The following is a 25,268-nucleotide window of genomic DNA, read 5'->3' as shown; positions in this document are numbered from 1 at the left end:
GGAAGATTAAAACAGGAGGTGTAGTGGATGTTGCAGTATGTCTTGGTGATCTGTACTCAGGCAAAAGGATTGCCCACTCGGGCAAACCCCAGTGAGTTTCTGGAGACTTTGAAACAGCCAGTGCAAACAGCAGTATCTATTCAGAAATGCTGTGATAATCATAGCACTTCTGATGGCATCCCTGGAGAGCTTGAAGAGTGAGACCATGCTGCCACTGCAAACAGATAGCCCCTAACTCCCAGTTCTTGTTGGAGTTGAAGGCCTTCAACCTTATTAAAATTTAAAAAAAAAAAAAAAAAATCAGAAAATCTTCAAATGCTCATGAGTAGCTTTCTGCCTCCCTGTCAGGAGTGTCTCATCCTCCCCCCCCTCCCCCAAAAAGTGATGTGCTCCCTGGGCTGCTGTGCATCAAGACAACCCTCGCATTTTTATTTGCTGGAAGGGCAGTTTATGTGGATCTAATGGTTTTCCTAGAGGAGATTTGCAAGTGTTACTAATGATCTTAGCTAGGAAATGAGGAAGGAGAAGGTTAGGGCCACAAGGAAATCAAAGGAAACCAAATTACATCAAGTCCAATTAAATTGTTTCTATAAATTATCAGAGCCACGTTCCTTCATGGTGAGGTCATTGAGGGAGTTAATAAAACATGTTTGTTGGCTGCAGGGACCCCTGGGAACCTTGGCCTTTATTATCCTCTGGCGTCTGCTAGACGCTCCAGAGTGTCAGGAACACAATCACACATACAGTAGAGAGCTCGCTTCTGCTCTGTTCATCTGCTGCCTTGCAGGGGCATGAAATTCTTCAGCTTTAGGGGGGGAATAAATGTGTCTCAAATGTTAGTCTAGATCATTCTTGCTATGGTAATTGCTCCTTTTTTTGAATTTGTGATGCATGGCTTTTCTTAGGGAAAGGAAAGTGTTAGTGTCATTCTGCAGAGAGCTAACTGCATCTTTCCTAGTTTGTTTTTTGTTTTTTAATGAACACAAAATAATGAGAAATAAAGTGATTCTACCTTCTGAGATAGAGGCTGGTAATATGTCTGGGCTCTTTCCCCTAAATATAGGAAGAAAGAACAGCTGTTGACAAAGCAAAACACTTCTTAGAGTCCAACTTGTATTCAGCAGAAGACCCCTACACTACTGCCTTGATTGCATATGCCCTGACACTGCTACACAGTCCCTCTGCTGCTGTGACGCTGCGGAAAATGAACAGCATGGCTATTACACAAGGTACTGTGCTGCTGGGGCTGGACTGGCAGTCCTCTTACGGGAACAAGCAAATAGCCCTTGCTACTTGAATGATATATTCGAGTTACTGGAGAGGACAGAGCCTGTGAGATGAGGTCTTTCTTGCAGCACAATTTGACTTTGTAAGGCAAAAGTTTTCTTAATTCTCTGCAAAGAGGGCCGAGTACCTTGGTTCCATGCATGCAGCTGATGCTGAAGGAAGGCAAGTATACTAGAGGCGCTGTGGTGACTTTCCTGTCAGTATGACAGAGTTTAACTTGTAACACTTCACATTCCCTGGTGGTGTATTTTAACCCAAAATCCAAGAATTACCTAATTTGTCCTGTTAAGCCATCTTTGTAATGGCAAAAGGAGCCTCTTGCCTAGGGGATGCTCATCTAAAAGGAGGAACAGTGCAGTTCAGGGCATGACTCTTTCTTTGAGTCAATGCAAAAGTAGAATTTGATTCTTCCCATATACAGAGTCTTAGCTGCAGTCCTGCTGTAATAACATACATATTCCACTGTCCTATTTTTCTAGATGGCTTTACACACTGGAGCTTGACGGGAACTCTTGTTACTGATGAAGATACCTTCATGGGATTTAATGATGGTCTCTCTCAATCAGGTATTTGTACTGCAAAGACGGAGATAAGGGAATGGGCTGCAACAGCAGGCCACTGACTGCACGTATTCTAGTGAGTTTTGTATATAATAGAAGGTATTCTGAAAGTGGCAGGCAGCCTGGGCAGGGTCCGGGTGAAATAAGAGCTCATAAAAGTCAGGTAATGTTATGCTGAAAGAGCTGGTTAAGAGCAAATGAGAGACAGAGCTAGATGTGGTCAAGACAGGACTGTCTTTTCAGCCCCAGCTCTCTCACCATTCTTCACACCAGTATAGAGACAGTGAGTGAGAGCCATATGGGATTCCACTGGGGAGGAATCATTTGAAAAGGAAACCTGAGAGAAGTCAAATACATATAATTTTAGAGCTGTTTAGCTTTGTATTTTCAAATGGACCTAGGGATTGTATACCCAGCTTTTTTTGGCAGTCACTGGCATTTCAGCTGATTTCCTAGACTTTAACTATCAAAGCCACAACAACAGTGAATGATGCTATAATTTTCAAGTCATGTAAAGCCATTGACTCTTCTAATATGATACAGGTCCACCAATGTTCAGGAGGGATCTAACTGGATACTGTATGAAAATCTCTAGGACAGGAATACAGTACGGGCAGCAGCAAAGTAGAACTGGCATGGGAGAAAAGTTACTTATGGGGTACAATCAAGTAGAAAGGAGGTTATCTACTGTGTGAAGGAAAGGGCTTATGTTGGAAGTAGAGATATCTTTGGAAGGTGACACATCCTGGGTGCAGAAATCTTTTAACTTCATTTTTCTCTTCCTGTGTTTACTTCTACAGACTTAACTTTTTTTTTATTTTTCAGCTAATGAATATTCATAGAACTATCTCTAGACCTGCCCAGATTCTCGCTTCTAGATGGTATTTTAAAATGTATTTTATTTTTTTTTATTCCCACCCCCCTTTCAGTTGTTTCTGCAGAAGTGGAAATGACATCTTATGCCCTTTTGACGTACACACTCTTAGGAGACGTGGCCTCTGCGCTCCCAGTAGTAAAATGGCTTTCTCAGCAAAGGAACGCGCTTGGAGGATTCTCGTCTACTCAGGTGGGCTGCCTCCGAAAAAAGGTAGCTTCAATGCATGCATAATCAATTGTAAAAATCAATTGATTCAGGAATGGTCGATATAGAGTTTCCATCTAGAGTCTAGACAGAAACTGTCTGTGTCCTGGTAAGATGAAAAACTTTCCAGTGCTCTTTACTGCTTCCTCCTTGGGCTGATAATTTGAAAGGAACCTAGACTTTGTCCTTCCAGATGCCTTTGACAGCAAAAGTGAACAAAACCTGATATTTCTTTTGCTATCTGAATTAATAAGGAAGATTCTGCTACCAGAAGCTGATGACTGCGCAGCACAGTGCTTGTTTATAAGTTTATTATGCTCCTGTATTCTTCACTATTCTGATCTCTCCCTCTTCTGATTCCCAGGACACGTGTGTGGCCCTGCAGGCTCTGGCTGAATATGCTATCCTTTCTTATGTTGGAGGAGTCAACCTCACCATTTCCTTGGCTTCTACTAATCTAGACTACCAGGAGACATTTGAGCTTAACAAGATGAATAAAAAAGTCCTCCAGACTGCAGTGGTAGGTGGTTTTGTGTTTATGTAGCCAAATTTTTCAAGCAATTCATGTGAGCTGGGTTCTGAATGACAACTCAAGATAAGTTCAGTAATGGTAAAAGCACTAGTCAAACTCTCTGAGATCTTGGTACTTTTGGGGGTTTTATGGCTGGGTATTGGTGTGAAGGAGGCAGCACTCAAAGGCATTTTTCACCATAAGTAATGCTTATTTTGTGCTGCTGCTTGTTTCTACCACTGTTAAATGCAGGTGGCTGAAAAGAGTAAGCCATAGTCAGTTCACTTTTGCAGTCCCCTTTGTAACTGGAAAGATCTTTTGTACAGAATAAAGCTAAAATTGATATTCATTTCCATTCTGAGTGCCATGTCTTGTCTGTGTCTTAACTGTGGATTCTCCCCAGATCCCCAGTATTCCAACGGGGCTGTTTGTGAGTGCCAAAGGTGAAGGCTGCTGCCTGATGCAGGTAAAATTGCCATGGGGCTGGAGAAAGTATATGAGCAGGTGATTTCTAACCTCACAGTCTATTTGCTGCTTTTTTTAATCCCAGTTTGTGTTGAGGAAGGAGTTAACTTTGAATTTCTCTCAAAGTAATTATATAACGTGGTGTTCCTTTAATTCGTAGAAGTAAATGTAATTGTAGTAGGGTGAATCTGCTCTGGTGTATCTTTACTTACACACAGGCGTTGCAAATCCTCTGTTGCCTCTGTGCCTGCCATTTCCTCTCTCTGAAGAGATCTGGTGTTTATGCTGGTCTTTGGGGAACATTTGTAGATGCTATGAAACGTTGGAGTCTAACAAACTGCCCTGATTTGTTTTGTTTCATTTCCCTCCCCCCGCCCCTTTCTGCTGCAGATTGATGTCACTTACAATGTACCTGATCCTATTGCCAAACCAGCTTTCCAGCTCCTGGTTAACCTGAAGGAGCCAAAGTCAGAGCAGCATCTTCAAGCTCCAAATCTCCTGCGGTCTGTCTCTCCAGATGAGAATCGCTCCGAAGCCTTGCACAGAGAGAGGGCACTGGTGGATGATGATGACCCAGCTTCAGATCAGGACCATCAGGAGTACAAAGTCATACTGGAGACGTGCACTAGGTAGGAAATGCCAGTTTGCATCATGTCCTGCCTGTTTTTCAGAGACCATCTGGTTTGCTGATCAGCACATCTATACTGATATGTTCATTGATAGAGGAAAAATACTGACTTCTTTCTTGCTGTACTGTCTGTCTCAAACAGTGTAAGATAAGACACCTCACATGCGGAATGCAGAATTTCAACCATTATTGTGGCTTGTAGGACAGAGTTATTGAATGGGCATTCACGAGCATTGTCTGCTGGCATTAATAATTTTAGTGCTAAGTATATATATATATGTTAGAGAAACAAGAACAAAATTTACAAAGAGGGCAGCACCTTGGGTTTTTATTATTAAGTTGCACTATTGCCTCTCCAAGGCCTGAAGAAGACAAATCGAATGTCATTTACTTGTATCAGGTGGAAAATAAAAAGTTCTGCATTATTTTCTAGGTCTTCAGTAACAGGCTTTCCTTAAAAGCCTAAAAGGGCTAGGTAATTTCAGCCAGTTAACTCCTATCTTAAACATGTTGACAGTTCTATAAATATTATTACTTGACTTTAATGTTTGAGTTGCTTATTCTTCAGTTTTGGATACCAAAAACCTAACAGAAGTTGCTTGTTGCTGTGGTAGGATTTTTTTAAATCTATGGTAAAGGCACAATATATGCAGATATTTGTCAGTAAGCTCTCTAAAGCTTATTGCTTATCTCCTTATTCCACATGAAGAAATTTAAAATATCTTTTAAAGATGGCATGTTACTGAAGTTTCATTCCTAGCTCTCAAAGCACTTTGCAAAGACATAAGCAGTTCTGTCTCATTTTACAGATTGGGAAATTTAAGAGAAAACAGCTTGCCTGTACACAAACAGCAGCAAGAATAGTTTCTGCCCTGTATTCAATCCACTTACACATTTTGCTTAAACACATCAGGACTGCTGCGATAATCAGGAGTTGCTGATGTCTTTACAAAATGTTTTGGTTCTTAAGCAGGTTGTTGGAAAGTTGGCCCAAAAGAGCGAAAGCCACAACCAAAGTAAATATGGAGGGCTTACAGTATCCTACTGTATAACAGACGAAGCCATTCCCAGGAATTTCATAACTGTTCTGCATGTCTGTGACCAGGAGCATGGCAGGTGGTGGGGCTGCAGCTTCACTGAACTGAAACAGCAGAAGTCAAGTGAACAGCTCGGGTATAATTCATGGAAATGGAAAACTTTTGCTCCCCTATTGGTTTCTGTCTCATTCCTCCCTGCAGAGGCAACACCATGCAGTAACTACAGTCCTGAAAACAGTTGCAGTGGTTCCAGGCAAAGATGAGATCTTGTTATGTCTCTCAACACACTTGCCACTTACATGGCCGTGTCGCTGGCAGATGTGTTGCCTCCCATTTGTCACAAGCCTGTGAAATCCTGGGCCAGGCATTTTTCAGCCTAGTTGAATTCTTCCTCCCTCCAGTAACAACAGCCAGTGACGAGCAGCTCAAACTTATAATCCAAAAGTTTGTTAGGGTCACTCTGGCTGTATATAACACCAGATCATGTTCTCAACCTCTTCGTCCCCTGCCTAAGCAGTGCAGCTTGTATTGGGGAGGTAGGCTTAAAAAGTCTTGTCAGTCCCTTGAAGATGCCTGTGACTAAGGAGGCCGCCCTGCATCAACACAACCTTTCTGTTGTTATTTCTGAAACTTCTGCCTTGGGAATTGCTGGAGCAAAGACAGAAATTTGAGAGGAAGCCCAGTCCAAAGAGATTGATTGCTTGGAAAGAAAACAAAAGCAAATGAAATCTTCCCTTTCCTCCCCTTCTTCCTGTAACGATGCTCTTATAACTCCTTCTTCATCTTATTTAGGCAATGCGAATAGAGGAGTGCATCTAAGGATGACAATTGAAATATTTTGAGCTGGGGGTGTTCTTCAGAATGTAATTGGTTTAAGTGTTTTCATGCTCAGTGAAGTCCTTGGGGCACTTTTGAGGGAGAAAGCAGTTAAAGGGATACTAAAGGATTTTTTAGGGAGTATGGCGCATGGAGTTGGATCGGGATTAACAATGCTTAATGAGTCTGAGAGATTGTCAGCCCCGAACTGGCTTACACAGAGCCAGCTGGATCTGTCCACAGACCATCGCATGCTACTGTGGGTGTATTGAGCATGGCTGTGGCATTACATCCAGGTTGGCTCTGTGCAGAGCTTCAGCAACCTCACACACCCACCCTGGCTGTGGAGGTCTCCATATAAAGGCCTCCAAGCACCCCTGCAGGAGCCAGTTCAGATCTGACAAATTTGATCCTGGAAGCTGCGTGCTGTGTTTTCTCAGTGCTGGGCATGAGCTAATAAGTCCTCCTGGGTCCAAGCTCGTTGTCTTTGTGGTGCAACTAAACAGCAAACAGGTAAGCTGCCAAGGAGGGATAGTTTAGAGCTGACTGTATGCGAATGCAGAGAAAAGGAGCCTTGTTCTGGATTTTTTTTAATGTGTACTTCAGCAGTAACAACTCTGAATTTCAGTGTTTTTTTGGTGTCTCCATTGATGTTACAGAGGTCAATATAGGGAGTGAATTCTTTAACACGAGTAACTAGAGAGTGAGGTTGCTGACTCGTTAGCAAAGACACTTTTCTCAGTGTTAATTAGATGCTGGAGGGAAATGGCCATTTATGAAAACCCCAGGGTTGAATGACTCTGCCTGGTATTGGGAAGTAACATTCCTCTTACACCACGATCCATTTACAGCCCTCCACTTAGGAAAGAACAGAAGTTTCTTCTACTCCAAGGGGTTATTCACTTTTACCAAGTGCATTTTCTCAGTAATTAATTGAAAAATGAGGCAAGCAGCCCCACAGGAAACTACATCCTTCCTTCTGCTTTTCTGCCTCCATTTGCCTGGACATCTCCTACATCTCTGCCCTCTGTGAGTTATTTTGTTGAATAAAAGCAGAAAAGAGGATTTTGTAAAGGCAAGTAAACTGTGGCTTTCAACAAGTCCTTCAAAGAAGAGTAGATCCTTTTAATTTTTTTTTCCTCTGATGTTTGTTTCAGTTGTTCTCCATCCTGAGTTGTCCATGTACCATTTATTATCTTGGATCCTGAGTTTGTTTTCATTCTTTCTCTCTTTGTGTTCTCATGGGAAGATGGCTGCACTCTGGATCTTCTAACATGGCTGTCTTGGAAGTACCATTGTTCTCAGGATTTCGTGCTGATATTGAGAGCCTAGAGCAGGTAAGATGCTGTAATGAGAATGCAAGGCATGATCGTGGGCCAGAACCTGGCTCTCGAATAATTGCCAGGGGTTGCCTTTGGGGAGCAATAGGAAACAAATGCCATTGGATGTTAGAGCACTGTCCAAAAAGAGACAATTGAAATTGGGGGGGGGGAGATTTCACTTGTCAAAAAAATATTTATCTGAAATGCGTAAACAGATGTTTGGTAAATTTGTTAATCTTGCTCAGAACATAGCCAAATGAAGGTTTGTTACTGAGCACAGTGCCCAGTAATTAAATGAGACCCATTTGGAAATGCTGAAGTGAAAATGTGCTCTAACAGGAGCTGTTTATGGCTTCTTAGTGGGCTGTGTTATCTCCAACATCTGGATTCCATTTCTTTGGAGGCTCTGTGTCTTGGAATTTTTTGCCTCTTTTCTTTTTTTCTTTTTTTTTTTTTTTTTTTCTTCTTCTGGGAGAACATCATGTTTATTGCAAGCCAAACTGAGGTGGACAGAATGTGCCTCTTACCCAGCCAGCCCTCTAGGGGAGATGAACTGTAATCTTCAGCTTTACTTTATATTTTGTGGAAGCATTACAGTTTATTCACTGGTGATTTTTATGCTGCAAATCAGAGTTTTTAAGGACTATGTAACTAAAGAGGTGTAAAATCCTTGCATCCTTGAGAACTGGTAAAGAGCTGAAAAGTATTTTGCTTCCAAAAGATCTATTCTGCTAATAACTTTATCATTATTATACTGGGGGAAAGAATTTTAAATTAGAATTGTAGTGAAGACCAGGCAGTTCAATTTGTCATCCTAATTCAAGGAAGAGTGCACACTGCTTTGTCTTCTTTAGGATTTCTCTTGATTTGGTTAATTTCTAATACAAACACCATTGCATTTTCTTGGAGAAAATGGGGCAAATAGGTTCCTTTTTAGGGGCTTACAATCCATGTCAAAATCTGCTGTCAGATAGTCTCCTGGGCTGTCACTGAAGCCAGAGAAACTTGTGTATTAGTCCCTGAGAAGGGAATTGCATCTTTTCAGTATCTGGGAGCTGTGCTGGAATACTTTTGTACAGCTATGTGTGTTGATCAGCTACGAAATTATTCCTGTAAAGAGAAATATCAAAGTTATTTTTACGTCTGTTCACTAGCTGCATGTTGAGAATTCTGTTTTCAAATGCATGCATGTAAAATGTATCAATTTTTATTTGCCTATTGACCTTTGAGTGTGATATTCTCTCTCACATACAACAAATGGTGCAACAAACTGAATATGGCTATTCAGATGAGGCAAGACCACCAGTAGGAGGTCTCCAGTGACCCTGTGGTAAGAGAAAGGAGGAAAATTAGGTGAGGGGGACTGTAGTGGGTTTGGTTCATTTCTACTGCTTTCAAAGTTCTTTTTCACAGTAATTTACATAAATAATGGCAGAAAAATATGGATGGAAACCTGGCTTTGGTTGAGATCTCAAAATGGGACAGGAGGAGACCAACAGGATACCTTTATGGTGTTAAACCCATGGAATGTTTTATCAGCAGAGAAAAAGGAGGAGTAAGGGGAGGCAAAGAATTGAAACAAAGAGTACAAAGGGGGTTTCATTACAGAAGAACAGAAAATTTGTTTGGTCAAGTAACAAATCCCCATACTCCTTTTTTCCTGAAACAAGCTAAGTAGCAATTACAGAAATGGGAGCTCCCATTGTCTAGGCTGTACTCTGTGAACATCTCCTTTACTGGTTTCAGCAGGGGACAGAGTTAAGAATTTCTAGGCTGGGAGTCCTGAGAAGGTCCCATAAGCTCATGTGTTACAAGGGACTGCAAAAGTTCTGTCATTTCAGTCCCTGAACTTTTTATCCTTTTTGCCAAGGCAGCTGTGCTCTGGTATGAGGCTCATTTACATGGCTGGGCCAGAGAAGTGTCCCAGATAAAGACTTGTAAACCAAAGGTGCTTATTTTGCATTTAGTTACTACTAAAAGGCTGCTACACGCAGCAATCTGCTCCTGTGCTGTGCTGATGGTTTACACTAACCTGTGTTCAGGGCATGTTGTACATGTTCCAAGTAGAGGAAACAGTGAAGACAATTGTGAATATATGACTAACATTAGGGTATACACTCTGCAAGGAAACTCTGATTCTGGTTCCCCAATGAACTGGCTGTATAATGTTTCAAAACACTTTTGTTTGCAGTACCTTACTCTCTCTTGTCTTCTGGTGTGTTGCCATAACCCTTGTGCTCTGTGACACCAGCTTGCCTCCAATGTTTGGTTTCTCACTGCTTCAGAGATTCTTCTGTCACATTCAGTGCCATCTTGCTGGTGTCTCGGCACTGCTGGTTCCTTGACCAGGTGCTGGTCAGCACTCCTAAATCAGAAACAAACACTGGGCGTGTGGAAATTAGAGCAGAGAAACAGGGAGATTTACCCACACTGCTTGTGTCGGACAGATCCATGAATGTCTGGGAAGCATCATGGTTCAGCTTCCTACCCTTCCTCTGTTCTGTCACATCCCCAAACCTGGCCTGGACAGAAGCAGTCAGAGGGTAAAAGCAAGCTGCCCTGCTACTGGACAAGAGTTTTCTCAGTGCTGAATGAGCTCTCCATCACATTAGGCTTTCTTTAGCACTAAGCAGACAAGGTAGTTGTGCTTTCCCTTGTGGCATCTTCCCACCTGTCTGAATCTCATGTTCCTGCTTCTATGGGCAGAGAAGCAACAGAGTCCCCGTGTAATCCCATCTCTTAGGGTCTGTGTGCATATAGTAGCAGGTGATTTTTTTTCCTTTCTCTGCCTGTCTTAATGGGAAAAGAGGCTGATTTTCTTTCTTAACTGGGAAGGCTGAGCTCCTGCAGCACAGAGCTGATCTGAGTTAAGTCCTTGCAAATCTCAGAAGGATGTCAGGTACTTCATGCAGTGCATACTTTTTCAGTGCTTGTCAGATACAAAAGAGCTGGTTCAAAACCCACTGTTTGGAGAGTTCTTTGGGTAAAAGACTATGTAATTGGTGACTCGATTTGGCGAGAGGACTCGGTGCTTGGGATTCAGTACTGGGCAGTCCATTTCTACAACCAGAACAGAATTACTTCCTTGGGCAGTAGGAGATTTTGCTAAATTGGGAAGGATATTGCATCTTCAAGGGAAAACATCCCCCTCAAAGAGCTGAATTCCATCTTTCTTATTGCAGAAACCCTTTGCATCTGTAAAAATTAAATGTAGGGACAAAGCTCAAGCATATATGTAGGTAGGCAGTGAAGATGCAGATACAACCCCTGTGATTTATTCATGGCTATCAAATGTGTATCCAAATCATGCTGACAAAACTGAAATTCTTCCACTGAAGACACGGTACTACTTTTGTCTCGTATTTTGGACACCACCTTCAGCAGAGCCCTGCCATTCCCACCGTTGCATTTTCTTGTTACCCTAGCTGTTTCCCTCTCCTCCTGGTGAGGAGGGGTAGGGCTGTAAATCAGATTTCCTTGTTTGTTGTTTGCCATCACAAGGGAGCAGTGTGCACAGAGCGGACCCATGTGCAGCTCCGGGGCAGTGATGGTTAATGAATGCTCTGTTGCACGTTGAGGGCAGCCCCCCTGGCTGTGCAGCCACAAATCCTCCTAATAATGTTGGGTGTCGACAAGGTCAGGAGGTCACCACAGGCTGGTATATATCAAGCTTCACCAGAAAAATGCAACTTTAGCTGAGCTGAGCATTTCCCGGTGGCGCCAGCCTCTCCAAGCCCTCATAAAAGGACTGTCTGCAGCCATCTACTGCTGAGTAATAACAGCCACCATCAGGCCCCTAAAATTATAAGGACAAATTAAATTGGCCCTTTCCATATTGTGTGGGACTTAAACACATGTTCCTTTGCTTGTTACAGTAATAGCAGGAAGCTGTGTGCAGGGTTTTACAACTAGAAGCACTATGCTGAAAAAATTCACAGTTAAAGCTGTTGGTAGCAGGTTTGGGCAAATTTCAGTAGAAATGCTTTTTGCTTCATGTCATTGTTTCTAATGCATAACAATAATAATAATGCTTTGTTCTCCTTTCCACAGAGTTTTCATTCTAAGATCTCAAAATAACTTAGGAACGTTTAAAAAAAAAATAAAAAAAGCCAAGGATATACTATCCCTATGTCACAAATGGGATTGTCTGACAGAGAGGTTAAAGTAATAGGACAGTTTGGAGAATAGAATTAAAGTATCTGCTCTCACCCTTACTCTGTTCCCCAAACTGAGATTAAAGCACAAGAGTCCTTCTCCACAGACCATCACCCTCCCCAGCTTCTGGATTAATGTTTTTCACATGATAGATGTGTTCTGAATACAATTTATCACAGCAGTAATGATTGGTCAGCTGACAAGTTCTGTACCAGGGAGAGAGTTACTAGGTTCTTTGGGGGGGTGCAGTAATTCCATAAAGGGAGGGCTCTTGCCCTTTCCTCTGAAGACAGTGATCATGATATACACACAGACCTGCAGTCAGCATGAGGAGATGAGCTTGGAGCACTTTTACAAATGGCTGGGGTAGATTAGGGGCAGTAGCACCCCAGATGTGGGAAGTACTCTTAGATTGTGTTCTGATACTCCTTAGGTAAGCAGATTGTCCCAATAAATAAAAAGCACTGGTACAATGCAAATTACAAACCCCTGGGCTTCAGAAGGAGAGAAGATGAGTAGCAGAGGCTTGGCCTGACCCCGTTCGTCAAAAGGGAGGATGCCTAGGGCTCTTTCAAATGGCTGCTCTTTTCAAATGTAAGGATTAATTTTCCTGGCAGAAGAATGTTTTGGGTTTTTCAGCTGGTGGGAGCAGGGACCTGTAATACCTGGTGTGATCCAGCAGCATAATTCCCTGGCGGTCTGAAGGAGTGTAAATAAGAGACTTATCGAGTGTTTTGAGGTCTCTGAGGTCTTGCTTGAGACTTGGTACTGAAAACAATCTGGGAGCTATTCAATTAGATTATGGATGATATGTCAGGCATAGTCGGAGGGAGATAAATGCACCAGGGAGAACACTCAGCATTGTGCACCTTGCAAGCATTCCTCATCACAAAAGAACACGGATGGCTTTTTCCTCGGTTGTATGACAGCAACTGCAATCCTCTTTGCATTTCCCCTCTCTCTTTACTGAAACATCCTTTTCCAGCAGAAATCATCTCTAGGGTTTAGTGTCTGATCTGTTTTATGAGCAATCTAAATTCTTTCTTCTCTAACTTCAAACTGTTTTCTATAAAATGAGATGAATCTAAACCTGTTGGTTTTTTTCCCCAGTTATTGATGAACAAGCAAATTGGATTAAAAAGATACGAAGTGGATGGAAGAAAAGTCCTTTTTTATTTTGATGAGGTAATGACTTTGTTTCTTCTAATTATGTTGCTTTTCAGTGAAAGGCAAATGACCAGTGGATCAGGCATAGATATAGTGTATTGGTGTTGATGGTCCCTCACAGATGAGGATTACCATGCAGCTTTAACTGGCCAGTTGCTTGAGCTTCTTTTGAGGCAGGTAGGTGTTGCGCTTTTGGTTGGAAACCTAAACCATAAGAGGCAGGAGATTAGCTTCAGCCCATATAGAATTTCTGGGCAGATATCACTTAGTTTTTGCCTCAAAATAATTTTATCTTCAGGTACAGCTAGCATTGCTAAAAGGCAGAGTAAAAATGCAGTCTGATTCAGATCTCACAGCACATACCTGAGAGCGGAAGATGAGATCACTCCTGGCTTGGTCATCAGCAGTAAAGTGTTAGGTAGTTGCATTAATAAGCACTCCTGATGACAGCAGTCATGTTAGGTAAACCAGCTTGAGTTTCAGGTTTGACTTTCTGATGCTGTTGTATGGCAAGTATGTGCTTTAAAGGCCAGCAAAGTATCACGTATTTTAATTCATCCTCTTTGGCTTTTATTCATTATCTTTCTCTCTATACCTAGTACTGTAGGTGTCTTTATTCTCCCCAGGTGTCCAGCACAGCATGTTACATTAGGGCACACGCTACATTTGTTTATCCATCTCTTCACTAAAGTGCAGTTTTTGTTACAATGAGTCTTTTGCATAATTTCATACAGATTCCCAGCCAGTGCATGACCTGTGTAAAGTTTCAAGCTTTCAGAGAGCATATAGTTGGGAAAACAGCTCCTGTTCCTATCAAAGTATATGATTACTATGAGCCAGGTATGTGCCTGTTTTCCTTTGATTTTTGCCAGCTTTACAGCTCTAGGCATAAGGGTCAGTTGTGACTTCTCATTCTTGCTGGCCTGCAGCTTTTGAAGCAACTCGTTTCTACAACGTGAGTGAAAACAGTCCCTTGGCTCGGGAGCTCTGTGATGGGCCAACGTGCAATGAGGTGGAAAGCTCAGCTAGCCAGTGGGTTGGTAAGTTGCACCAAAGCCAAGCAATTTTTTTAGAAAATGGAGCCCACAGACATACTTTCCAGGAGTTCAGAACTCAAAATTATATTTAGAAAAATGCTCTGTTTCACTATCTGTGTTAGTGGAAGTTTTACAAAGGTTTGTGGGATAGCAGTATTAAACTTAGGGCAGCCAAACAGACTGATGTAGTCTATTCTTCAGTCACCAAAGTGACTATTATTTGCTTCAGAGGCAAGATATAATGTATAATTCTGGAAGAACCTGCACAAGGTGAGATGTGTTGATAAATGTAAAGGTTTAAAATGCAATTTGATTTTTCTTTCTCTAAAATATCTTGTAGTAGAGTTCCACAATTAACTGTGGGAAGATTGAACGATTTCATGCATCAGTGAAAGGAATAACTTTCCCCAGGAACTGTACGTTCCTTTCTGTCCTCTGTGCCATACAAAATAGTTGCTTTATGCTATATCTGGAATCTACTGCAATACGGTTCTTTCAGAAAGACAGCTTTATTCCCAGAGCTATTATTTCTACCAAGTTTGTAAATTCCTACGAGAAGTCTTAGGGAATTCAACGTGAAAACTTACATCAGAGAAATACATCTCCACTCCATCTTCCCCTTCTCCATGCTATGCAAAAATAGTGCTTTGGATGTTTTTGTTTACTTTTCAGGCTTTGTTCACTCTGGACCATGCAATAACATTTTTGGCTGCTTGGAGGATGAGTATTTTGAGCAGTGCATGTGTTCGCGAGACTGTGGCTATGATGGGGAGCCTGTATGTGGATCAGATGGACAGATTTACCCGAACCATTGCCAGATGGAAGTAGCATCGTGCAGGAATAATACAAGGATAGAACAGATGCCTATGTCTCAGTGTTCTGCCTGTAGGTTTCATTCAGTTCCCTTTTTCTGTTACGACCTAGTTGCAGAACGCTACAAATCCTCATCTAAGCAAATTATAATTACATGCATGTGGTAGGGAAAAGAGGAGAATTCAAAACCTCATATGCTACTCGTACTACAGGGGATTAAGTTATAAGAGTAACTTCCTTCCACTTAGCTCAGAATAACTGGTTTTCTGTTCTTGTGAATACATGTTTTATCAATCAGAATGAACTTCTGAGAAAATTAGTGATACTGTTTTATCTGAAGTGAATAATCCCAGATAAAAATTACGTCCGTACAATGTGGCATTCTTTGGAGATTCTGCATGGCCTTTCAACATGTGCAGTGTAGTAGCTCAGTGAACTGAGTAGGCCACCTCCAGAAATGCAAACATTTTCTAGAGAGTCATTAACAGATTTTTTTTATAACCAATGCATTTGTTTTTCTTTTTATTTACAGCCAAGAATTTGCCAGAAGAAAGGGAGACACACTCCCACACAGTTGAGCAACCCAGTGTTCAACAAACTCCAGCAGGTAATATCATACCTTTGCATTTATCCAAGCCCTTTTTCTTTAGCAAGGTTAAGGTTTATCCTACTACTATATAAAAGTATATAAGGCTCCTAAGCACATTTAAGTAAAGATGCTGAATTTCTTCATCTTTTAGAAAAGACAGAGCATTCAGAAGTCTGGAAAAATAAACAGGTCAAGGAAACCAGGATGATAACTATTTAACAACATACTAGCTCTTCTAGGCCTTTTCCTTTCTGGAAGTCTCGCGTGATACGTGCTCTATTCAGTGCATATGCAAGATTTAGGTAATTGCTTTATAGGAGTGGGCAAGCGATCCTTCTATTTTCTCAGCCTTGGTATGTCTGAACAATGCGCACTCTGTGATCTTTTCTTCAGTATTAAGCTGGAAAGATCACTTTTAAAACCAGGCTGATGTAATGTGTTTCAACAAACAACTGAACAGGACATGACAACAGACCAAACCATTGCAAGAACTAGAATCCAGGTGGATTAACTTTGTCTCTAGCAGTTCTGTGCAAAAATTGAGCTGGCAGTCTTGATTCCCTTAAAGCTGCTGTTTAGAATAAAGGGCCTCAGTGAGCAGAAATGTTAAGGTCAGTAGATGGAGTAGCCAGGAATTTGGCTGCTCATTTTATTTGGTGCTTATATTCATACACTTTTTTCCAAGACTCATGTCGAACTTGCTTATGGCTCACAATAAATCTCACCAAGAAGCAGTGGAGGGTCAATAGAATAGTTTGTTTCATGCTGTTTCTAGTAAATAAACTGGACTAGATTTTTCCTGGCTGCTTTCCACTCATTAATTTTCCTCTGGCCTCTCACTCTCCTAACAAATCGGTAAAACAAGTTAATTCTTCAAGAGAAGAGTCTGTGCCTTCTCATGTCCTTCTTGTGTACCACAGTTCAGACCTGCATGTGGCCAACATGAGAGACACCATCCTGTTCTTTGCCCTTCCTATGCTCTACGGAAGTTGATGGACAGTTTTCTTATTAAGGTGTAAAAGCACAGTGAATATTCCATTATGACTATTTCTATAGGTCATTCAATCTTACAGTGTTTAATGTCTCTCCTGTTTTCTCTCCCTTTGTTTCTGGACTTAGTGTGACTATATATATATATATGGTTGCTGTCTGTTAGAATAATTGAGATCAATGCTTGTTGCTTTTTATTCTGTGCAAATGCCATGTACTCAGCATGGAAACTCTGTTTGCAACCTGAACCCTTTAAAGCATCATTCCCAAACTGCTCTGTAGGGCATTGCTGGTATGCAAGGCCATACTAAGTGTTTTGTTGCTGGTCTACAAAACGGAACTGCAATTACATTATTTTAAAATAAAAATTTGACAGTAAAAATATAGTTACCTGGGAAAAAAATTGTGGAACTTGACGGTAGTCCACAATCCAAAAATCTTCAGAACAGTGTTTCTGAAATAATCTGCATTAAAGTACCTAAAAAAAATAACCCTCTGGTTTCTGTTCTAAACCAACAAAAGCAATGTTGGCTCAGTAGGCTATCAATAAGAGCAAAAGTGGAAATTCTGGTGGGGTTTTTGGTGTGGCATTTTTATACACGTTAGATTAACAGGCCTGGGTGCCGTAAGGATGCGTTTGTCAAAGCACAACCATTTAGAGCTGGCTTTGTTCTAGGATCTGTAAGCATTCAAGTTGAGAGTCTCCTGGAAGGCAGATACTCCTCTGAACTGAGCTGTCTGAGCAGCCATGGCAGAGTGAGCATTCAGAAATAAAACTGACTAAATCCTGCATCAGGAAAAGCACCCAGCATGTGATTTTCATTAATCCTCTGGGCTCCTCTCAGGTCAACCACACGGTACATGAATCAAAGTTTAACAAATGAATGAATCCCTCCTTATACACGGGTTTCGTTTGGACTCGCTGGTTTGTTAGCATTGAAGCATGTGATTGGTTTAAGTCGGCTCAGGTGCTCTGAGTTTCTAGTGAAAGTTTTGATGAGCCATGTCTAAATCTGTGATTTCCTAAAAGGATGCAAAACTCCAGGAGCCAAATCAAGCTTAGGGCAGGTTGGTGAAACTGCCTCAGTGTGTTAATCTTCAGGAAATACCATTTTCCTGGAGAACCTCGTGGTGTTTATATTGTCTGAAACCCTTCTGTATTTGCCGTATGACTTGTGCAGGCTCAGCTTGGTTTGATTGATGCTTTCATTGTTAGCTCTTGTCTATGTTACCCCAGCAATGGAAACAATGAGAGCCAGCTTCCTTCCAGCAAACAGTGGGGACACTTCATAATGTGTTTGGGCTCACTCTGGCAAACATAGACCTGCAGTGTCGTTCCATATACACCCATGAGTTTGTCAGAATAAACAACAGCTTTTGAGTTACGCTCTTCAAGGTAAACAATTGTATAGAGATGGTCCTGAAAAATCAGGGTGCAGTGCTTCTTGCAGCACCTAGCTATTGTCAAAGCGTTTTAAAATGCCTTTCAAAAGGCTGCAGCAGATGTTGCAGCAAGTGAGACAGAATGGCTGAGGTTTGCTCTTAAAACTGTAGCCTTTTTTTGTACAGATGGGTAGAACCTCTTGGCATCTTTAGAAATATTCTCTTGGTTGCGAGGGAAGTGTCCTGGGTGACAGGACTTGACTGAAACAAATCATGTCTGAATCACCCTCTTCAGCTGTTTTTTTTCTCAGGTGAATTACTGGGACTCAGAGGGATGGAAGGTTTTTGATGGACCGGCCTCTGCCTCTAAGCATTGAAGCTCTGCTAGTACACTCTCACAGCCTGCTCCAGTCATGTTTGTTTGGACCGAACGTTCTTGGAGCAGGATTTCGGTTGCTAACTGGAGTATCAGTAATCTCAAGTGCTTTACCGTCTGTGGCTTTCCTAACACCAGTGACACACTAGGCTACAAAAATATGGGTGTATTTCAAGGCCTCAGGGATCCTCAGTAGCTCTGATACCATCTCTCTGATGAAGTGGTTCTTTGATTGCTTCCACAGATCATAGAATCATAGAATGTTTTGGGTTGGAAGGGACCCCTAGAGGTCATCTAGTCCAACCCCCCTGCAGGAGCAGGGACACCTTGAACCACATCAGGTTGCTCACAGCCCCGGCCAACCTGGCCTGGAATGTTCCCAGGGATGGGGCCTCCACTACCTCTCTGGGCAACCTGTTCCAGTGTTTCACTACCCTCAACCTCAGTAACGGTCTTCTGAAACTGCCCTAAATCTTCTCTGCCAAAAGCACTAAATGTGTAGCCACTGATGTTGGAAGACAAGATGTTGATATCATGGTAATGTTGTGATTCTACATCTATCTGATGTTGGAAGACAAGATGTTGATATCATGGTAATGTTATTCTACATCTATCTGATGGAAAAGCAATACAAAGCGTGGTGCAGCAGTACTCGGCAGTGTCAGTGCTGCTGCGGTGTTGTACTCCGTGCTGCTCCGAGCAGGCAGCCCACCCAGCTTCGTGCTGACTGACCCCCCCCAGCCTTCTCCCCACAGCTGGAGCCATGTTATTTGTACTGCTCTAGCAATTAGAAGGGCCAGTAGCTGGAAGAAAATTCTAGGTGGAATTAAGATACTTTTATTTGGTGGTGGTGATGGTGTTATTTTTTAAAAAAATTAAATGCCATCACTCATCACTAGCTCCTAGCAGGAACATCAGAGTGAACTCTGCTTCCAGGTGGACTCATCTCGCAACACCCCCTGGCAGGCGCATTATTCACAGGACCGCTGTTCTTTTAGGATTGATTGAACTGGCAATGGGCCATTTTTCCTTTCACCCCATCGGTGTTCAGCAAACATTGGCTTAGGCACACACATTTGGAGATGGGGGAGTGGTTTGTATGCAACAGGAAATGTCGGCCTTTCGTCTTTGCTTTGACTCCAATGCTGCATTCCTGGGAAGAGTGAGGTCTGTGATGTTAATTCTGTCCCTGGTGGACAGCAATCATCCATTCATAGAACGAGCTCATGATCTGGCAGGTTCTCACTTGGAGAGGGCCAAGAAGAAGTGAACACAGAGACTGACTCTGCTCTCAGGCAAGCATTCCCTTGCCTAGGGCTGAGCCTGTTGCTGGGAGGATGTGGGAGGCAAACAGGGAAGAGCCTTCAGATATTTTATTTCTAGAGAACAAACATTTTCAAAGGCCTTGATGAGCGTTCTCCTTAAATAAAGCCAACTTTTCGGGGAGGGAGGAGGGGGACTTTTCCTCCTTACAACACTGTTTCAGTGATTGCTTTGGTTTGGATTAGAGCAGTGTATGTGGAAAGCAAACAGGAAAGATGGACAGCTGAGCTGGCTCGAGGAACAGTTTAGAAAACGGAGACCTATTGGTATTCCTAGAAGTTTTATCTTAAAGTGTTACCCTCTGGACAGTGAGTAATCACCCACCACAGAGAGGCACAGCCTGTTTTGAGCGGGATATGTACTGGGTGAGTGACCTGCCAATGTCTTAGTATAGACTGGAGTGGATGCAAGCAGGATAAATATCTGTTTCTGCCTGTAATGCATCTGTTCCTTTCTTAAATGATGGAAGTTTCTCAGTGGAATGTGACTGTGCTGAAGCAGATGTATCTCAGCTACTGTTAGTTCAGGCTGAGGGAGAAGTGAATGGCTTTGATGTAGGCTCCTGGCCTGTTGTGCCAAAATCTTCATTCTGGTTGGGCTGAAAAGAAATCTAGCTGTTTAAACTGAGCCTTTTCATGACATGCACCAAGTAAACTGCTCTGACAGAGTCTGCCTTTTAACTTTGTAACTGACTTTTATAAAATGGGGCTTAAAAGAATGCACACATTACACAGCTTTATATGGATTGGTCTCTCCTTAACTGAGGTCCTTGCCTTGAATCTAATCAAAGGAGAGAGATGTATTTTTAGGGTGCAGAGTAACTCATCTGTGACGTCTGGTGTTCCCGAAGAGATCTCTTACTTTTACCTTACTGTGTAGAGGTCTTGGTGTGAACTCGTTCCTAACTTAAGCACCTCAGTTAATGACTAAAATTAGATACTTCAGAATGAAACTTTGAGACTTTTTCAAATTACATGACCCCTCTTTTTTTTTTTTTCCTCCCCTGCTATGATTTCTTTCTTTTTTTTTCCAGTGCCCAAGTCTCAGACTAGGAAACAGAAAATTCTGATTTACATCAGCTTTTACCTTGCCTGTGACTCTAAGCATGCATTTGCAGGTCCATTGACATTTGTAGCCTCCTTTACTCATGTATGGCACTCATTTTGCTCCTGATTTGCCTCCTTGATTAACATTCCTTTCCTTTTATGTCATTCCCCTTCTCTGTGATGCAATACATGATGCTGAAATGCAGTTTCTTTGGCTAAAGCACAACTCTATGGTTTCCTTTCCAGCAGAGGAAGGCCCTCCGCTACAGACAGATCTGTCATACTACTCCTATGAATATGACCCAGACCCCTATGCATCGGAAGCAGACGTTTTTGAGATTGTGGCAGAACTGACAACAGCAAGCACATTAAAAGAAGTGGACAAGATTCAGGAAGTGGTGACCACAGTAGAATGGTGAGCCAGAGAGTGGGGCATCATAAATCTGGTTTGAGAGTCAACATATAATGTACCAACTCATGTGTTGGGTCAAATATATTCAACTTCTCAAAATGGGCGTTCTTACAACTGACTTGCTAACGTCTTTAGCAAGGAATCACCAGGAACGAGGTCTTGCTAGGGCAGCATATAAAAGTCTTCATGACTTGAATGTCTCCATCCCTAGCAGACTAAAAAAGTGACCTTTTAAGCCCAGCCCCAGAGATGTTTCACAAAGACATGTAATGGGAAAGTGACTTTTCTTCATTATATTCTCTTTTCAACAGAAATATATAATTTAAATAAAGAGAAGAGGCTCAGAATCAACTCCTGTATGAGTTTGTTCCTACAGACGACCTGCTGCAGAACAGAAACCGAACGATGACTACTTCCTGAGGCACTCAGAACTGTAGGCTTTGCTGCCCCATGGGGGGGGGGGATCTGGAGCGCTAAGGGGGACACTCGGCGTTATTTTTCTGTCAATTTTCCTGCCTTTTGTGCATCCTCTTTGGATTACTTCCAAGGATGGGAGACCAATATACTGTGCCCTCTAGGTGAGAAAAATAGGGGCTGGAATCCAAACCTATAGTCCATTTCAAAGCATTTTCTCTACTATCAGGATGCTGCAAATGCCATTTCCTAGCTACATTTAGAAGCTAAGTCCAGGCCTTGTGCTTAGCTGAACTGCTGTTTGAGGAAAGATGGCTGAGAAGTTTTCTCTCAAATTATAATAATAAAAATCAGTGTGTTTTGCTAATGATGACATAGCAAGAAACTAATCATCTTCCCCAGCCCGTAAGTCTGCTGCACCCACAGCAATGTCTCACAAGAGACAAACTTCCCTAGTGGCTCCATGTTCAGGAAAGTTGTTGGGAGGTACATTTTACAAGAGAAAACTGAAATCCTGTGTCAGGGCTGAAAGGCTTGACTGTCCACCATGTGGCTGCAGGCTTCAGGTGGGGAGTTTGCCAGCCATAGCAGTGACAAGGATCAGGTGGGTGAGCCCTCTTCATGTTGCACTATGTGCTGATAAGGGCTGCTTGCAGCCTTCTCAGCCCCTTTCCTCCTTGTAACCCTGGCATGAAAATAAAGCTGACCCAAGGACCAGTCCTTTTAAATCCTTGCCTGACTTCACCAATTGCTTTTATTCTGCTCCCACTAGGATCCCCATACAGTGGTTGTTCTGGATATGGTAATCTGTGCATAGGCCCTGGGTCTGCTGGCCAGTACAAATCACTGGTGTCACAGAGGCTGGACTCCCTTAGACTGACCTGCCCCAAGCAATGTGGTAAAACTAAAAACAAAAGCTTTGTGTTTCCAAAAGTGCAGGAGCCAAGATTTTTTGGTTTCCCTTCCTGCCTGGAGCAGCATTGTTCTCTTTGGAGGAGTTACATGCAATTGCCTGTTGCAAAATAGTGTTAATATTTTATCTTCCCACTTCTATTGTTACCAGGACCCAGAGTGGGGTGGAAACTCCTTTTGAGGGTGTTTATTGGTGAATGGAAACAGGAAAAAGCCCAGCTCCATTCATTTTTAGGGCTTGTTTACACAGGAACCATGACAAGAATATATCCCAGTATAGACATTCCATTCCAGAATAAAGGCAATTTTATTCCAGAAAAATGTCCACATGGGGACAAAACAGGAGGTATCCCAGAAGTTGGGCATATGCAGTTTCCAGTCCTTTTTGTTTGGGGCCAGATATTTGCAGAATGTAGTTGACATGATGAAGGTCTTGGTCTTGAAGTTCCCAGAAATTTCAGAACTGCTTTGTTGGCAATTTTCCAAGCCCTTCCTTCACGGCTGCTCTGAGCTCTCCTCGCAGGATCTTGACGTGGCTGCTGCCCATATGTACCCACTGCTGCTCAGCAGAGGTTTTTGCCACGTCTCTTCAGTGTGCATGAACAGACCACGTCCTCACTGTGTCCGCACAGCACAGCGGAAGCGCTGGCGGCTGCATTCCTGTCTGGCAGGTAAATAAATGCCTTTAAACTAAATTCCATCTCCTGTAAGTAACTGGCCTGGCAGACACTGGCTATTGTGTACACACACAGGACTGAGTCAATATTTATCCCCTGGGTAAATAACAGACCTAGTGTGAGCTGCAACAAGAGTTTGGGTTTTTTTTTTTTTCCTTTTCTAAATATCAAAGCTGCACAATACAAACCCTGCTGTTTGCTGGTTCCAGCCTCAGCTGTTTAATGCTTTGAGTCTGGAAGAATGAGACATTTAGTCACCCTGATAATGTCTGTGTGACTAGCTTCCCACAGAAGCTGGGACCTGTTCTGGATTCTTCAGCCTCCTATCCTCTGGCTTTAGTTTCCTTGTCTTGTCCATTGCATGCTTTTGGATAGATATTTGAAGTCATTTTATATTGCTTGGTCCTCTCATAGATCCTTGGGCACCCAGACAGCATCACCACTGGGGACATGGAGATTAAGTTAGGGCATTTCAGCCAAATATTAAATCTTACTTTCTTCACTTTCCTCAGGCTCTGGTACATGTAATGTGCTAATTCAAGATGCAGACATCTTCCCGTTGCTGCCAGCTAAATAATTCCTCCTGGCAGTGCCAGCCCATCAACCACCATCAACCATGGCCTTGTTCTGTGGGCTCTCTGTGTGCCAGTGCACTCTCCTGGTTGAGGCAGAGGAGTCTTGCTGCTGTTTTACAACTTGAGGAAGAGCTAGAGAGACCTGGACCCTCAGAAGGCAGTGGCAGAGCAGCCTTAGCGTCCCTAAACAGATACAGTTAGAACAGGACAGTGTGTGTGAGGAAATGTGCCAGGGTTTCTGGATCCTGGAGCCTGACTTCACCTCGAGTGCTTCTTCACACGTTTGGCACTTTCAGGGAAATCACTCGTCCATCTGCTCTAGGCAGCCTCCACCTTCCCCCAGTCTTGCCACACAAAACTAGCTCTTTTCTGTAGTTTAAAAAAAAAAGCCATTTTATTTAAGGAATTGAATAAAGGAACCTGCAATTACACGGTTGTGGTTGCCCTTTTCTCCCCTATCACAGGAGTAAAGGAGCAGGTCTCTGCCCTCTTCTCCACCTCAGTTAATGGTCCCTCTGCCCATAGCTTTCCCTTGCTCCAGATTTGTTGTCGTGTTTCTTGTAATCATTCTTATCTAGGAAAAAAAAATCCTAGAATATTTTTCCTCCATTCTTCAAAATCCTCCTTAGAATACAGGAACTCTTTAGCACTAGGTCCACTAGGACCACTGGACACAGCGTAGCCTTATCAGACTCAGTGTTATTCATAGGCTTTGGCCCAGTTCTGACTTTGAAGCTTATCAGTCACACTGATAAGAGAATGCAAAGATGTAGCACTGGAAACTCAGGCTCTAACTGTGTGAAGACCAGCCCATTATGGTTTGGGGAGAAGGGATTGATTTTTTTTTTGTTTGTTTTTTGTTTTTTTTTTGTTTTTCCACCAAGGAAGAGGCCAGCTCGGTGGTGGAAAGCCAGCAAGGACAGCAGGCCTGCTGCTGCTTTGGGCTTTGGATGTTTCTGGCTTAGAGATGTTTGCCTCCCTCTGTCAGAGAGATGCTGCTCCTTTCCTTTCTCTGATGGTCCCTCATTGCAAAAGGAGAAAAGTGCCAGTGGGTTTGTAAGATTCCTACTTACATCAAGTTATGTTACTGAATAGCTGCAGCAGTGCTAGTTATCAGTGATTTTTGCTTGCAGTCCTTTCAATGAAATTAATATTTATATATTTGTAACTGTACATTATGCAGAGTAATCATTACCATGGTATTTATTTTAAAGCAATAGTTCCCTTGTTCTTTCTTGTCCAAGTGTTTTGGTCTTCCCTCTTTCCCCTCTTCTTAATCAGCCTCAGTAGAAAACAAATACCAGAATAATATTCAGCTTGCTTGAAGAACATCATCGAAACAACGGCACTTGCTTTGCTGATGTCAATTACTGACATTTAATGCACAATAACCTGGGTTTCATTATTGTGAATAGATCATCTATTTAGAAAACCTCAACTCAGTTTGGGTTTTGGGGTTGGGTTTGGGGTTTTTTTAGTACTTGCTATTTCTGACTGGCAATAGCCCTGGCTACACCAGGTCTCCTGTGGTCAGTGGCGGGCACGTCCTCTGCACGTGCAGTACTGCACCCACAGGGGATAGGCTCTAGTTTTTCACCTGCATTTCATCCCTGCATATACATGTACACGCAAACAGTTCTATGACCATTTTTATTTTGTTCACACAAATCTTAGCAAGTCTGAGTCCAGAAA

General features: G+C 42.4%; 1 protein-coding gene across 3 annotated transcripts in view; it reads left to right on the top strand.

The window, feature by feature from the left end:
- Positions 1-25,177, top strand: part of CPAMD8 (C3 and PZP like alpha-2-macroglobulin domain containing 8) — a 66,714-nt gene extending 41,537 nt beyond the window's left edge. Inside the window, exons 30-43 of one of the 3 annotated variants that reach the window (XR_004841701.1) lie at positions 1,064-1,229; positions 1,767-1,853; positions 2,777-2,913; positions 3,293-3,448; positions 3,843-3,905; positions 4,295-4,533; positions 7,635-7,722; positions 12,973-13,047; positions 13,764-13,869; positions 13,959-14,069; positions 14,739-14,951; positions 15,412-15,486; positions 20,833-22,995; positions 24,461-25,177. Coding sequence is in view for 2 of the 3 variants with exons in the window: in XM_035892244.1 (XP_035748137.1) it covers positions 1,064-1,229; positions 1,767-1,853; positions 2,777-2,913; positions 3,293-3,448; positions 3,843-3,905; positions 4,295-4,533; positions 7,635-7,722; positions 12,973-13,047; positions 13,764-13,869; positions 13,959-14,069; positions 14,739-14,951; positions 15,412-15,486; positions 20,833-21,005 (1,689 nt within the window). In the remaining variant the exon portion in view is untranslated. Of the gene's footprint in view, positions 1-1,063; positions 1,230-1,766; positions 1,854-2,776; positions 2,914-3,292; positions 3,449-3,842; positions 3,906-4,294; positions 4,534-7,634; positions 7,723-12,972; positions 13,048-13,763; positions 13,870-13,958; positions 14,070-14,738; positions 14,952-15,411; positions 15,487-20,832 lie in introns of all 3 variants that reach the window. The other 2 variants (XM_009636706.2, XM_035892244.1) reach the window with 2 other exon arrangements.
- Positions 25,178-25,268: the final 91 nt, after the last annotated feature.

This window comes from Egretta garzetta, unplaced genomic scaffold, assembly GCF_000687185.1.
Source record: "Egretta garzetta isolate BGI_Z169 unplaced genomic scaffold, ASM68718v1 scaffold4, whole genome shotgun sequence".
In the NCBI taxonomy this organism is placed as follows: domain Eukaryota; kingdom Metazoa; phylum Chordata; class Aves; order Pelecaniformes; family Ardeidae; genus Egretta; species Egretta garzetta.
This window is presented reverse-complemented; position numbering and strand designations above follow the sequence as displayed.